The following is a 16138-nucleotide window of genomic DNA, read 5'->3' on the forward strand; positions in this document are numbered from 1 at the left end:
CAACCCTAATTAAAATCATGATAATTTCTTTTTTATTATGATATTGGTACAAAGTTGATTCTTGTTAAAATTGGTGAAAATCTTCACTTAACTACTTGATTAAGAAATATAAATTATTATCACTTATGTCAATTGTTTTTAGTAAAAAAATCATAATAATTAAGTTTAAATATCCTCATATAAAAATAAATGTACAAATTTTGGCCTATTTTACCCTTTAATTATTTTTTTAAGGAGCTTACCTTTTAATTATTATTGATGCATCATAAATGCACACTATTTTTAATTTTCTTTTTTGAAGTAATGTTACTTTATAAATTAATTGCTCCCATATATATAACAATGTATAAACTAGATATCAACTTGTTTTAGTATATACATTTTATTCTTCAACTTCTATTAATACATTATAGTTATATACTTCTATTTCAATTTGTTTTTTTTAATTATGTAGTTCTATAATATAAATTAACTATTTTGATCTCTTCATTTTATTTAAAAATAAAAAATATAGATAGACAAACACATTAGTCCTTGTCTTTCCACTACTACAGATTTATAAGTCTCCCCCTTTTGATTAGAAACAACAATTTTTTTTTTTTAAAGAAACAACTATCTTCAAATGGATAAATATAATCCACTAAAATCAACCTAGTATATGCAGTTAGAGTAGTATGTATAAGATGTAGGTTTTAATCTTTTTTATCGCTATTGTACACACAAAAAATGGGTGTATATATATATATATATATATATATATATATAAACTATTTGCGTGGTGTGTGGACAACTGGACATCTTAACTAAGTAACCATTTTAATTTCAGCTACTTCCATGTGGCGTCTCCAAAATCTTCTACTAGGTAGGGTTCTTAGCACTATCCAACATCAACATTACAAACATTGGATTTCAACACGTGCAAAGGCCCTTACAAGGATTTGAGAGTTGAGACCAACCAACTACTTTTGCTGGCCACCATTGCCTTCACATTTTTTTCCCTCTTATATCAACTATTTTTACTGCCAAAAAAAACACGATTATGGGTGATGGGAAGTTGACAATATATAAATGAGAACAATTTTCTTAACTACGGCAACAAACTTGTCGTGTGATCAAATTAAATTTCACAATTCAAAATGACTTGAAAATCAATTTACATGTCAAAAAAGTTTTTTACATAAATCGGTGATGACATAATCTCTAGTTAGTTACATACATCATCATTACTTTACAAAGACTCATGAACATCAGCGACCAAGCTCACATATTTTAATAAAACGGGGATTAGATGCTAAGTAAAATATGTTGGTTATTTTATCTATATATATACATTGCATATATAACCAAGTAAACGAGTTTGGAAGGCATCAAGGAACAGTTAATTAATTATTTTGGCCACTTTTCTTTAAGTTAAAGGCATTAGATTAAAAATCACATGCACGTCATCTGAAACATACAGCACAACTATTTACACCGACATGGTAACAGACAGTATCTATGATATGAAATAAAACGTTCTACATTGTCAAATGGTCACTCAAAGCAATCTCTTTCTAGATACAAGTGGGTTGTCTTTGATGTTGACAAAAAAGACTTTTCACAAAGGAAACCAAATTTGCAAATATAAGTGTTCTTTGCGTACTGAATCGACAAAATGTTACCTGAAAAGTTTTATTATATTTCTTAATTAAAAAGTATATTTAAATTGATAAATTAATTTAAAAATATAAATTGATATATAATTTTTTTATTATCAAATGATTGATGCAAAATATCCACCAACTTTAAGATAATTAATATTTATTTAAGAACCTTGACTGCATTTTTTTTTATCATCAAACAAACTCTCAATTTTCATTTAATTAAGAAAAAAGATATGGGTACAAGGAGTACCCTTCACTTATTACACAACTAATATTAAGGAACACTAGTTCTCTATTCCAATCCTCTGTTCTACTTGAATGCATCTTTAGTGTTTTCTCATGTCTTAATTATACTTTTTTTATTTATAAGATTTTGAATTCAAGACTATTTTTAAGAGTTTTAAATTTAGTTCTACTCATTCTAATGATATATTGATAATCATTACATAATTTATAGTCATAAGCTTGTGACTTTTAATTAATTTTACATTTTAAACAAGTCTGTAAATTTAAGAAATTAATAACATTTTTTGTGCTATTGATTAACTAGTTGAAAAGGACAACGAAAGTTGCATGAGGGGAAAGGAAAACAAAAGCATACTTTATTGTGTGTCCCATTTTCTTTTATGAAAGAAAAGGTTTTACTGTAATAGGAGGAAGGAGGAGGTAGGAATAGTAGTGGATGGCACAACGCAAACCCGCCACACGTTGTTGCGTTTATTGTCAGACAATATCTGATGAGCTGCCACGTAGGATGCTGCCAACCACCGCCCAGTCACCTGGCCCATACAATCAAAATCATGTGTGTCGGTGCCATTTTATGATCATTGACTCAATCTTAATGTAAATTATCATCTTATATAAGAATAAAAATGACTAATTTAATTTTATATAAATAATTAAAATAAAATTTTTATTACTGATTGTATAATCACTTAAAAAATTATATGTATTTTTTTAATTTTAATTATATAAATAAGATTTTATAATTTATAATTCTTGTTCATCATAATAAAAAAAATTATCGTTTTGACAGGTTATATAGTTTAGATTAGATTACCATTATGGTATGACATTGTTGACAGATAATTTTATTTTTAAAAAATATAATGAATGGAAGGATTTGATATGAGATTTGAGAATATGAAAAAGTATTTATTAGGATAGATTAATAATTTTTTAAATATATCACGGTATTTTTGACCTTCAGAATCTCTTATTCTTGATTGAAGATTGAAGGATATTATATAATACAAGCTTTAATTATTTTGAGAAATGATTATTATAAATTTAAATTATGTATTAAAAGTTATTATTCTAATTATAAATCTTGATACTATTTGTAGTTAATGTATAATTTGGATTTTAATTAATATAAACCTTCATGCCTATCTAACATATTGAGTTTGGTGTAAAAATATATAATAAATGACTAAATAACATATCTAAAATAAATTTTAATATTATCTTAAAATATAAATTTAAATCTTAGTTCGTACTCAATCATAGAACTTATATAACTCATAAAACGAGAGATTTCATTCATTTATATATAGATTAACTTATCACTATCTCTAATATGTGAAATTTTGTTTTTTTTTTCTCAATACACTCATGTGTGTGGTGGGGGAAGGCAAGTGGGTGAACTTGTGTGCATGTAAAATAGAAATTTTATGTTATTTTACAAAAGAAATTTCACATTGTTACATGCACGGTGGAGACTAAGAAAATGGGAAGCAAATTTAAATTAGTATGATGACAAACTATGAGATTGGGCATGAAAATGAGAAAGATATATTGTAGAAATGGGAAAGGAAATGGAAGGGGGAAAAATCTATGCAAGTAAAGGAAAGAAAGGGCAAACAAAAGAGTTGAGAAAAATGATCAAATTTAATATATATAATCATTATCTTTTTAGTTAAATATATTTTTTGTTCTTGATTTTTTTATTTATGATTTTAGTTTCTAAATTTTTCAACGACTAGTCAACATTTTTAAACTTTTTTTCCATCATATGTTTTAGTACTTTTTGTCAATTTTAATCGCTAAATAATGACATGACAATGATTTTATTATTATTATTATTACATTTGATTATGTTTTTTAACAATTAAAAATTGCCACAAATTGCAAGAACCTAATAAACTCATTAAATTGATTTACATCTAGGAACATCGGTCAACTATAAGGTTTGCCCAACTCCCCTTTAATTGAACAATCAAGTGCTTAATCTATGTAATTGTTGTCGCTCTAGCTACCAAAATTTTCTACCATTGAAGGAGAATAAACAAAGAAAAATATAAGTTCAGTCATTAGTAAAAAAAAAAGATTATTAAGGATGAATGGTGAAACTACAATATTGATAAAGTTGAACAATACAATTAAAAATTATAAATAACAAAAAGAAAAGTAAAATCTTCTTTAAATAATATATCCTAACTTTTACTATATCATATGTTACAAAAAAAATAAAAATTAGAGCATAATAAAATGATTCAACCCAAACTGTTATTTATAAGAACCTAATAATGTGGTTGGTGATACATATTGACCACGATTGTGCTAATTTGATCACATCCGTGATCGTATAAAATCTTGATGTTACATACATAATCTACTATAACCTACATTAGGGACAAAAACAAATTATTAAGGATAAATGGTGAAACTATGATATTGTTAAAGTTGAACAATGTTACTAAAAATCTTAAATATATAAAAGTCAAATCTTCTTTAAGATCATACATAGTTTTACAATTATGAGTAACAAAAATTTCAACTCTATAGTTTTTATCCATGTGAAGAAGATAGTTCACTAACAATATAAATATCAATTGTGACTTCATATATCTTGTCAAGTTATTCGAGTTTCGAACAACCACTCTAGTAATTTGATAAATAATATGAATATTCGAAACAAAAAAGAATACTTAAAGTAAAAAAATATTAAGGAATTATATATGGCATAGTGACTAGTCTCAATCTAGATTCTCCATTAGCAAAATTTTGTGGGGTGAATGGGTTGATGGACTTCATTAATACCGTCTATTGATGATAAGGTGTGTCCAACAGCTTGGCAAAAAAATAAATAAAAATAGAAGGTTCAATCATTAGGTAAAAAAAATATTATGGATAAATGGTAAAATTACAATATTGTTAAAGTTGAACAACACACCTGAAAATCTTAAAACACAATAATTAACTATAATGGTTCTAAAAATTAGATCTTTAAAATCATATATTCTAATTTTTACTATTTGTTACCAAAAGAAAATTAGAGCAAGATAAGATTATTCTACCCAAACTCGCTATGTATAAGATCCTAATAATGTGATTAATTGCGCAGATTGACCACGGCTGTGCTAATTTGATTAAGTTCTTGGTCGTACAAAATCTGTTGTGAGGTACGTTAGGGATAAAAACAAATTATTATGGATGAATGATGAAATTATAATATTGGTAAAGTTGAACATCACCACTAAAAATCTTAAATAGTAGTAATTATGTATATTGGTTGTAATAGTTAAATCTTCTTTAAAATGATATATGTTTTACAATTATCAGTAACAAATCACCTCTTTAGGCACACCAAAAAGTGATGAATAACACCCTATACAATTTTTATGGTAAATTGAGAAATAATATGAATATGCAAAACAAAATGCAATGCTTAAAGTAAAAAAATAATAATAATAAGGAATCATGTCTGACACAGTGGTTCGAGATGTTCTAGCCAGCAATTTTGGCTTGGAGGAACTAGTTGATGTTGCCTCTTTTACCCACGTGTCAGTGGTATAGATCTCCTTCGTTCAGTTTTACTCTTTCTTTCTTGTTATTAACTTTCTTCTCAATTTTTTTTCTTCAATTTATCAAAATCTCAAGGACTTGGTCACATATATAAAAAACAGTTCTCACTGATATATTCCACGCTGGCCAAGAGAATGTGGAAACTAGACTTTTTTTTTTTGTTTTTTGTTTTGATTAACATGTGCTGCAATAGTTCTAGATCCAAAAAACATTAGTAAGTAATGTGTAAGTTTTTGAAAATTTCAGTTGGAGGGTGAAGTGGTAAACGGGGATGATAAGAAACGATGATGGCGATTCTTCCCACTTCTATTTATATATTTTCAGCAAAGTTTTCTAATGTTATTTTCCCTTGTTGGGATGGACCACATATGCATTAATGTTTGGTATAATTTTGGTGTTTAAAATTATTTATTTACTTTCACTATTTTAAAATAGTTATTTGTAAAAAAGAATATTTATAAAATTACACAGTGTGTGAATAAGTCCATTCTCCGACTTCATTGAACATGAGAGAGAAAACTAGTCACTCGTGATGTTGGCGTTGTCTTAGTGCCAATTGATAAGTTTGTGTTTAGGTGAGTATTAATAAATGTGGGTAGAATGAATTATTTGATTGGGCTAAAATTGATTTTTAACGTAATTATTATAGTACATTATTTTAAATGGACATCACAAAAACAATTTGAAAAATGAATAGTAAAAAAGATAAATCTGTTTAAAACATATATAAAAAGTAAATTTATTGTAAAATTCATATGAATTTGTCAAAATAAGGTAAAAATATAATTCTTTTCCCACTTTTGTATTTATTAACAATTTTTTATTTTATTTTTTTAAATCATTAATAAGCAAAATATGTTGGAGTAAAATTGAGAACCTTTTTTTTTATTAATTTTCTTTACATTGGATGTATGCATATTGCAATAAAACTGATGAATTTGATCATGTTGATATCACCCATTTTAACCAGAAATCTTCATTTTCCAATATAACACCCGACACAATATGGTGGTTGTAATTGTAACCTAGCAATGGCTTTCAAAAAGGCTTAACATATGAACAGTTAAATGCATTAGACGATGAAGTTACAAATTTGCATGTTAATAATGTAAATATATAAAAACATGTAAAGAAGAGGCTAGTAACTTTGGTGATGCGAACCATGACTATATTTATTCTATGGAAGGAATACTAGAGGCGTATAATACAATGAAAATTCTAAAACAGGACCGATCCAACAAGCCTAAAGCAAAAATTAAGAGTTATTTTTTTTACTTTAATGAAAAGAGCGAGTGATACATGAGACCTTCTAGTCAACGTGTGTGGCCTGTTTTACTTTAAGAAACTAATAACAAATATTGGTAGCCTTAAAGTTCAAAAGTTTTAGTTGCTTTACCCTGAATCCACCATGTTCTTAAGCATATCTTCAACTAATGGATATGATGTCTAAACACAAGACAATGCAGATTGATTCTGTTGGTTGTTTAATGTCCAAGCATACAAATGATTTCTACTTAGATTCTGATTATTCATGGATTGGAGTTGAGAAGGCACAACCATGGTGGAGAACTACAGAAAGAGATGAGTTAGCTTGCTTTATTTCGCGCAAATCACTCAACCATATTGAGAATTGTGACCTTCCACCTACACAGAAGTATCTCATAGGACAACCTTGTGCTGATATCAGTTATATCAAAATAAGAACATCATCTTTTGACCGGGAAGCCAATTCCAGCGCCTTTTCCAGTTTCAACATTCAAGCAAAGAGAAGTTTTGAATCAGAATTGATGCATTGGAAGCTGGGGCCTTCAACCAATAAAGGGAATTTAAATATTCAAGGTATTTTCCTCTTCTCATTTGTTGGTTCACTTGGTTGCACTAGCACCTTATGTGGCTATAATTTACTCCCAAAATATTCATACAAATAAGTTCCAAATTGAGAAATGGATGTGTTGTGGGAAATTAGTTCATCACATTGTTTTTTCTAGGGTCTCATGATGCTATATTTTTAATCTTGAAGCAAATTACACTAACAACTGAAGTTTTTTGGGATTAATCATGACTCCATATAGTTAATACTTTATTTATTTTAACATTTTTAATGTTTAGAATAACTCTGTTAAAGGGGTGCATGGTTTAATATATTTCTTGGGTAATAAAAGGTGTCATTGTAATGTATTTCAAAGAATTAAGAAGAGTTAGTGTGAGAATAAAAATGAGAGGGGTATCAGTGGCAAAACCTCAGTGTGTCAATGAAATTTTTTTTCCTGTGGTTGAGTGGATAGAACTGGTTTAAATTATGTAGGTTTTTTGAGGCGAAGAAGAATTTAGTGCATTATGCGGCGTGTGATTTGCACGTGTCATGATTGGCAATTGGCATGTTTTGATATACGTTCACATGCATGTTGTTCAACAAATTACCACTAAAGTTTCTATCAAATTAAAACAAAAAGACACAAAAGCTATTATTTATAGTTTTTTTTTGTGATTCGTTTCATGGAATCAACGCATCAACCCAAACATGTTTTTAATGATAAAATGATATCTTATACTGTATATGACTAAGATGCAGGTACAATTCTATAAAGCATGTTGTACATGAGTATGGCTATATATGAGTAAGGTGACTATATATCACCGAATCACTTTTTCTTCTTCTTCCAATTCCAATTAAGTAAATGATTAAGTAAATGACATTTAACATTAAAAGACCTTTTAGTTACTTTTAAGAAAATAGTTAACCCAAAGGAAACCAAATATACAGAATTAAAAAAATTAATCACATAAATATTTATAAGATTGACTTAATTAATGGTTAAAAATCATGAGTTTAAATTACTCCTACTTACAAATTAAAAATTAAGGTTAGTCTTTTGAAAAAAAATATTTTTCTTTACAACACCGGAGAACAAATCGATAATTTCAACTGAATGTAACTGTGCACAGCACATGCTGAGATGTTAGACAGAAAAAGAGAATGAAAGAATCTCATCAACAACAAAATGCCTAAGATTAACAACTAAAAATGAAACAATATTTAAAGACAACAACAAAAAAAAGGAAAGTAAAGCCAAGACAGATCAGATAATAATGTTGCTCTGTGCGGCCACCACCACCATTTTCCCTCCCTCTGCTGTTATTTAGCCAACCAAGCTCCTCTCAGACAACCCTTTTAAAGCACTCACCTGTGCCAACTGTACCTGTTATATAAGTTCATATTTAATAAGTTATTGAAAAAAAACACACACACAAAACAGAGAAAAGAATAATTCAAACTTCAAAGTACCACCGGTTCCGATAACATGTTTTAGCAGATTTTTATATATATAACCCTCTTCGTTACAAACATATAATAAAAACGAAACATGACCTCATGTGAGTTATACAGCAGAATCAAGTTGCAAGTAAAAAATTGAAATGACAATAGATATAACTATATGGTCAAAAGTATATTTACATGCATGTGTAGTGTTATTCAATAAGAATTATAGAATCTTACCTTATTCTTTCATTTTATTTGTTTCTCTTTAAAAGATAAATCACTCACTAAAATAATATATATAAATTACTTTTAAACTTTGAATAGATAAATAAATAAATAAACTAAGTAAAAGACGTGAAAAGAATAATATATAAATACACATGGAACTAACACACTATATAAAGAACTTGGATATTTTATAGGTTATATTAATCTGCGATCGTTAATTATTTGACAAATTTTAATTAAGTTTTTCAACTAATTTTTATTAAGTCTTGTATTTTTTAATTAAGCCCCTAATACAGGGACATAATTAGAAAATAAATACAAATTCATAGACTCAATTAAAAATTTAATAAAAATTCAAGAATTTGCAGAATAATTAAACTTATTTAATTTTATATAAGTTCTTAGATTTTAATTTCAGTTTTATGTTACTGCTGTACAGTAAAAAGAAACGGACATGTTACCATGTGACGCACCTGTATGAGGAACGATAGACGATGGCTTGGACATGATGGTCATTGGGGCCCATGATGCCGTTGGATAAAAGTTGTGAGCTGGTACACCTATGGTCTCCGTTGGATGATGATACTGATAAAGAGGGTACATTGGCATCAGTGTGTTGGCACCCACAATAGCCTGCCTCGGGTACACATGCTGCCCATTCATGTAGGTCCCACCGCTACCATAGCACAGTTTCTGTCCCAGCAAAGCATCCCCAAAGACCAAAGTGCACATTATTAGTTAAATAAATGGTAATAATTTACTTTCTATAGAAAAAAGGCTTAATATATATTTTTTATACATATAATATATTTCTTTCTTAATTTTAATTATTTAATTTGATCTTAATTTGACTACATGATATTTTTAAATTTTTACTTTTAATAACTATCATTAGTCTAAATCCTTTAATTAAAAATATGACATTTGATTAACTTATCAAATCATCACTTAAATAATAATATGATATTTTATTAATTTATCATATTATTATTTAATAAATCAAGACCATCATAGACACCAAAAGCAAAAATAAAAAAATGTCAGAGAAAAATGAAAACAAATATTTTTAAGCAGTAAACTGAAATAAAAATATATTTTAGGTATGAAAAATATATTTAAATTTTAAAAAATATTATTTTTAATTTTTTTCTGATAATTTTTTTTGTTAGAAATGATGAACTAATGGACCAATTCAAACAAATTAAAACTACCTTACCTGATTGTAATTGTAGTTTACGTCCGTCACAATGTAGGTAGGCGCATACCTGAATGAAAAGATTAGAAATTGAAGTATATAAGCTACTTCTATTAGTCTAATAGAGTAAACAAAAACAACAGCTTGAATTCATCACATGACATACCCATAGAAAGGAAGAGTGTGATTATGGAATGGCAGAGCAGCAGTTGTCCTCACTGGATAATAATATGGCTGCACGTGATTAATGGCTGGTGGGCTTGATGCATTGTTCTTCACTACTCCACCGTTTGATCCTCCTGCGAATAGCATCACAATGTTAGACCTTCATGATGTTCATAATCACCAAAAGGCCATTCATTAAACTCAATTAATTAATCACTCAAGCTGTGTAGTTAAAAATGATTTTCCACATTAACTGAAAATGTTACAGTCCATATACATATAGTTACTTAATTGATAGTAAGAATGATTTAGATATAATAATGACTTATGGATAAGCTAATGTGAGGTTGCTGCATACTTTTGATTTAGTAAGTAATTTCCAGATAGAGTCTTGTATATGTAATTACTATTTAAAATTAATGATCATGTGGACCAACCCACATATGAAAAATTATTTTTAACGAAGAATACGTGTATAGTTTCTACTAAAGTAGTTAAAAAAGAAGATGAATTAATTTGAGTACCTTGTGGTTGTGGAGGTGGTGAAACATTGGAAGAAGACCTTGGGCGACGAGCACCTAGGCAAGCAAGATTGCAATTTGCTCGACGGCCATTGATAACGAGAGTTGCTGAATCCTCACAAGCCTTCTTGGCAGCCTCAGCCTCCTTGAAAGTCACCTTTTATATATTTACCACAAAGATTACAACATTAATTGATTATTAGTATTTAGCATCAACGAATCAATTAATTTAAGTTGCATTAATTAGTGTATATTTATATATATATACTTACAAAGCCATAGCCTTTGGATTTGGCAGTGTGCTTATCGGAAATGATGACAGCTTCAAGGATCTCACCATACTTCTCAAAGTGGTCTTTGAGGGCATCCTTCGGAGTCTCCCAAGCTAAGCCCCCAACAAAAACCTTAGTCAGAGTGGTGTCTCCAAATTCTCCAACGTTGTTGTTGTTGTTGTTGTTGTTGCTGCTCATCATCGTCATGATATCACAAGTATTGAGATCTTTGTTTCCACGAAAAAAATCTAATTAACCTTATGAAGCTAGCTAGCTGGGTGAGGTGAGTTGTGATGAATGTGAATGTTGTGGTTGAGTGCACGTTAAGTTTGATTAAGAGAAATTGGAGGAAGGTAAGGAGTTAATTTTATAGGGAAGAAAACGGAAGAGAGTGAGCTGGATGGGGAAAGAGAGTGAGATGAGAAGAGAATAGAAACGGAAGACAGATAGACTATGATGAGGCATTAGAGCTTCATCAACGTGATCACTCACTTCTCCTAATATGGCTAATGCCTGTGTTTTGTCTCTCTAATTCTCCACCATTCCGTGTAGCTAGCTGGACTTTCGAGTTAGAATATGCTTAAGACACGTGCTAATACTACTTGCCCAAAGATTAAAAAAAAAAACAGGGCAACCCAATGGTCTCTACAAAGGAAAAATTGTTAAATAATCTAGACAACCACTAAACAGGTCAGTTTTTTTAACAATTTTTTTTTAAAAAAATATTTCTATATAAATGTTTTTTTAAGAAGCATGTGATAAATAAGATTTTCTTCTTTAGAAAAAATAAAAAATTACTTATTTTAAAAAATAAGATAAAACAAATTAGTTCTACTTCTTTATGATTTCGGTCCATATTTATATGACATGTTTATATTTTTAATTTACAATAAATAAGTTGGTAAAAAAAATTATAATAAATAATTAGTAACTCTTGATTTTATATTATATAAAAATTAGTTGAAACTATAGTAATATTGGATCATCAAATAATTTTTCGGGTATATGTACATAATTTAACTTATATTTAGTTAGAGAAAATTTCCAATGTCGGAACCCTTGACTTATAGGGAAACTATAGTTTTACTAGTGACAAGGATACTATCTTGTTAAGAATATAAAAAACAAATTATTTTTTGATGTCTTGCACACTTGTTAATTTCTTTTGTGTGATAAAAAATCACTGAAGTAAATATAGTTTTTCTTAACAAACATCAGATAATAGCCTTGTCACCGACGTGTATGTGAATGTCCCCAGTTTATGCCCTTGTAATATGAAAAACATAAGATTAAATATATAATTTCATATCAGAAAATCTTTTAAAGTCTATATAATTTAATTCTTATAGGAGAAATGAAAAAAAAATGTGTACAAAAATTGCTTAAAGGAGTTTTTAAAAAATAAATCTAATTCTTATATTTTTTTTAAAAAATTACTCTTCTCTTTTTTCTTTCTTTCTTTCGATCTACTCTTTTTTTCTCTCATCTTATTGTTAGTAATTACTTTTAAGTAAAAAAATAAAACTTATCATACAATTTATACTTTATTTTCATAATGAGTAAACTCACATTTTAGATTTTGAATTTGTGAGACATCATCATAATATTTTTCAGCTTTAAAAAATATCAAATAAATATCTAAACTTGAAATCTTCTAGTGTTGTTGGTTGAATTTAGTATCCTAATTGAAGACGAGGTGAATGTTCCACGACTTCAGAGATATGCAGAATTAAAGGCGTTGTGTCTATGAATTAAGTCAGCAAATTGAGAAAGAACAACTAACTATATATTCAATTCAATGATTGCTGTCTCATCTCTATTACCAGGAATAAAGATGCAGTGAAACGTGATATAGACCGTGGCCAGCTATTTTGATAAGAAATGTGAATCTCTTCTTGTGACTATCCATAATCACCTTTTAATATTATGCATTTCTAACCCTCTAAATTCAACAATGTCTATGATGGTGAATCATTCTAAACAAGTTAATCTTTCTTTAATCTTTGACTATTTAAATAATTGTTCACATTTTTATCAATAGTTAATCAAGTATTCCTCCTTATATATTGATAGAAATGTGAAAAAGACTATGGAGTACTTATCAATATCTTTAAATCAACACTAAGTAAGACTTCAATTATATTTCAATTAATTATTGGATGAGATTTTGTGGTAACAAATTTAATTTAAAATGAATATGAGATGATGTGGAACAATGTGAAGTAGCCACATTCCTTCCTGACCCACGTTCTCTCACTCCAGCACTCACGACCCAATTTGATCCCAAGACTATGCTGTTCTTTTTCAGCCCAATCTCATTGCCAAGATGAGCTTTTAGGGTCCGATCTTAAGCCCACAAATTTGGTATGGCTCTTGGCTCAGTGTGCAGTAGCCATTGCCCATTAGGCAACCGATGTGACAGTTTTGACTTTTAAGTTTTAACACAGTATTTATTGATTGAAAAAAAAACAATATTTATTGATGAGGAAAGCAAAATAACTCGGCCTTTCCCTTCCCAAATCTCAACTATATTAAAATCCAATCATTTCTATTGCACATCTAGAAAGTGAAAGGAAAGAAGAAAAGAAAAGGAAAAAAAGTGAGATAAATTTTTGGTAGAAAATAAAATATATTTTTTTGTTTCGTTTAATTGTATAGAAAGTAGAATAAATAAAAAAAATTATATGTATACATAAAATATTTCTAACAAAAGAGAAGTGTACAAGAATAAGGATAAATGGATAATTTTAAAACAACCTTCATCTTTCATTCCAAATTTAGATTGATTGCTAAAATTTGTGGGTCTCTTATGCTTTAGTGTTACATCCTAACCGGTTCTTTTAATTACGTAATAAATTTATATTTTTAAGATACATATAAAACTTGTGAATTTTCTACAATATATAAATCGCATATTTATAATATACACTCAGACAAGTAATTAAAATCACATTTATAATATTAGGAATAGTTACTTGATTAAATCTTTGACATGCTTTATGAATATAATGAGAAAAATATCATGCAGAAATTTATATTGGTGCAACTTATATAACATTTCTTTTTTATTTATGTTGATGTAAAATATCTATTAATTTTATTAATGATTAATCCACGTCTAAAAAATTTAATTATTTCTAATAAGATCTTCTTTTAATTACGATTTTTCATTCACACTATTCAAATTTAAGATTTTATTTAAAAAGATCAAACTTAGTATCATTGAACCAATGATTTAATACATGAATAACTTAAACTTAAGAATTAAGGGGCTTCGGAAAAAATCGACAAAATGAAATTTACCAAAGAAATTATTTTTTTCCTTCTTACATTAATTTTGTTTTTGAACCCCTTTAATCATTGAACCCTGTGCGGTTGCAACTCCAAACAGCACTAGGACCACCGTGTTCTCTACTAATACGACTTTGAGTCGACTAAAGGTACAAACTCTATCTCTTTTTCCTTATATATCCTGATTCCTTAATAATTTCTTAATAGATAAAACTATAGTCATAGTACTTACAATAATTTATTTGTCACCCTCCAACAAGTCCTGGAAAATCCCTCTTACATGCATGAGCTTAATTTACTAAATCGATATATCTAGGTTCTCCCAACCCTGTTGCTTTCCTTTCTTTCAAAATGACATTGGATCAAGGGCTTGGCAAGACTTGAGCAATAATCACTGATGGAGGAGTTTTAAGGTCAATTTAAATCGATATATCTAGGTTCTCCCAACCCTGTTCCTCTTAACCTTAGTCTAGGAATTTCTTCTAGTGGGAATCTATAAATTCTGCAAGACTTGAGCAATAATCACTGATGGAGGAGTTTTAAGGTCAATTTGATATTATTTTTTTCACTTTTTGGTTTTAAATAGATCAAAGTACCCTTAGTTTAACATATTTCTTCTTATTAAGAATATTTATGTAATTTTATATGCATCTCTTACTTTCTATTAAACTAAACAAGAGAAAAATAATTAATAATCTTCTTTTCTTTCATTTTTTTTTACTAAACAACTTGTAAAATTATCTTATTTTTTTACCTATTTTCTTTCTCTCTTTTTTTCTTTTCAACCAATGATAACGCTACTTTGAAGAAGACTTATCAACTCCACCAAATAAGAGATATCAATTTGTTAACAAAAAAAACTTTAACGATAAGCTTATAAATCACATTTTACACAAGCTATTAGCTTGGATTTCCTAAAATTAGTGGTTAATGTGGCTTTTTTGGATATTAAAACCCACTTTTAAAATAAAGTAAAAAATTAGTTTTCTTATTTAATGTCAAATCTGATTAATAATTTTATGACACTTTTTCTTATGACTCTGGTTTGTAGATATCTTTTTAAGTCATCAAAGTGTGGATTCAAACATGGTATCAAATCAACGATTAATAATTTTATAATGTTTTTATTTGAAAAATTGTTAAAGTTAAAAAAATGTTTGATGGTGTGTTTTTAAGTTTTGAGATTTAGAATATATTTATTTATTTCCACCCGCTATTTTGCTCATTCAAACTAGCTAATAGAAATGTTTTCCCCCTTCTTGTTTATACTTATTCAAGCAACACGTTTTTTTTTATACTTTTATTTCTATCTTTCCTTAACACAGATATGTTAATTTGTACAATTAACTGATTGGAAAATGGAATCATATCTTCTAGATCAAGATCGATATCACATTTTCCATTTTAATTTGACTAAGTTCAATTTGATGTGTAGTTAGAAGGAAAAAAAATCTAGAAACCAGCACCAAATCAAATATAGGTAAAAATTTGTCTCCTAAAAAGATCTTACTCAATATATTACACTTGGAATCCAAACTCTTGGGGACATCATCAAAAGCTGGTACCTGGAAGCCAGTCATCTAACTTCCACCAGAAATGAAGAGTCTACTTTGACTAGTTAGCTAGCATCTACTGATTCTGATTTGCATATCTTCTCTCTCTCTCTCGGTGACTCACACATGAGCATATATAGGATAAGTAAACAAAAAGTATTCCAGATGACCCTTTAGTTTTGCATGACACTTGAAAATGGA

At 28.3% G+C, this 16138-nt stretch overlaps 2 protein-coding genes across 2 annotated transcripts; one reads left to right on the forward strand and one right to left on the reverse strand.

Annotated features, from left to right (window-relative positions):
- The first annotated feature begins 6748 nt into the window (after positions 1-6748).
- LOC121175157 (uncharacterized) lies at positions 6749-9671 on the forward strand. The gene is made up of 2 exons (XM_041017267.1): positions 6749-7289; positions 9380-9671. The coding sequence occupies exons 1-2, from the start codon at positions 6884-6886 to the stop codon at positions 9406-9408; spliced, it is 435 nt and encodes a 144-aa protein (XP_040873201.1). The 5' UTR covers positions 6749-6883; the 3' UTR covers positions 9409-9671.
- Positions 8357-11604, reverse strand: LOC100780861 (probable RNA-binding protein ARP1). Its single transcript, XM_003528697.5, has 6 exons — positions 11094-11604; positions 10825-10978; positions 10302-10434; positions 10157-10205; positions 9414-9633; positions 8357-8650 (listed from the first exon to the last, which is right to left on the reverse strand). The coding sequence occupies exons 1-6, from the start codon at positions 11298-11300 to the stop codon at positions 8610-8612; spliced, it is 804 nt and encodes a 267-aa protein (XP_003528745.1). The 5' UTR covers positions 11301-11604; the 3' UTR covers positions 8357-8609.
- Positions 11605-16138: the final 4534 nt, after the last annotated feature.

Source organism: Glycine max, chromosome 7 (assembly GCF_000004515.6).
Source record: "Glycine max cultivar Williams 82 chromosome 7, Glycine_max_v4.0, whole genome shotgun sequence".
In the NCBI taxonomy this organism is placed as follows: domain Eukaryota; kingdom Viridiplantae; phylum Streptophyta; class Magnoliopsida; order Fabales; family Fabaceae; genus Glycine; species Glycine max.

What these genes read in the sequence shown, in the direction of transcription:
- LOC121175157 (XM_041017267.1), top strand. Translation starts at nt 6,884, where the DNA reads ATGGATATGATGTCTAAACACAAGACAATGCAGATTGATTCTGTTGGT. An exon ending in AGGGAATTTAAATATTCAAG is followed by an intron (nt 7,290 to 9,379) that starts GTATTTTCCTCT and finishes ACTGCTGTACAG; the next exon opens with TAAAAAGAAACGGACATGTT.
- LOC100780861 (XM_003528697.5), bottom strand. Translation starts at nt 11,300, where the DNA reads ATGACGATGATGAGCAGCAACAACAACAACAACAACAACAACGTTGGA. An exon ending in ACCACCTCCACAACCACAAG is followed by an intron (nt 10,435 to 10,824) that starts GTACTCAAATTA and finishes TGCTATTCGCAG; the next exon opens with GAGGATCAAACGGTGGAGTA. An exon ending in GTCTATCGTTCCTCATACAG is followed by an intron (nt 8,651 to 9,413) that starts GTGCGTCACATG and finishes CTTATATAACAG; the next exon opens with GTACAGTTGGCACAGGTGAG.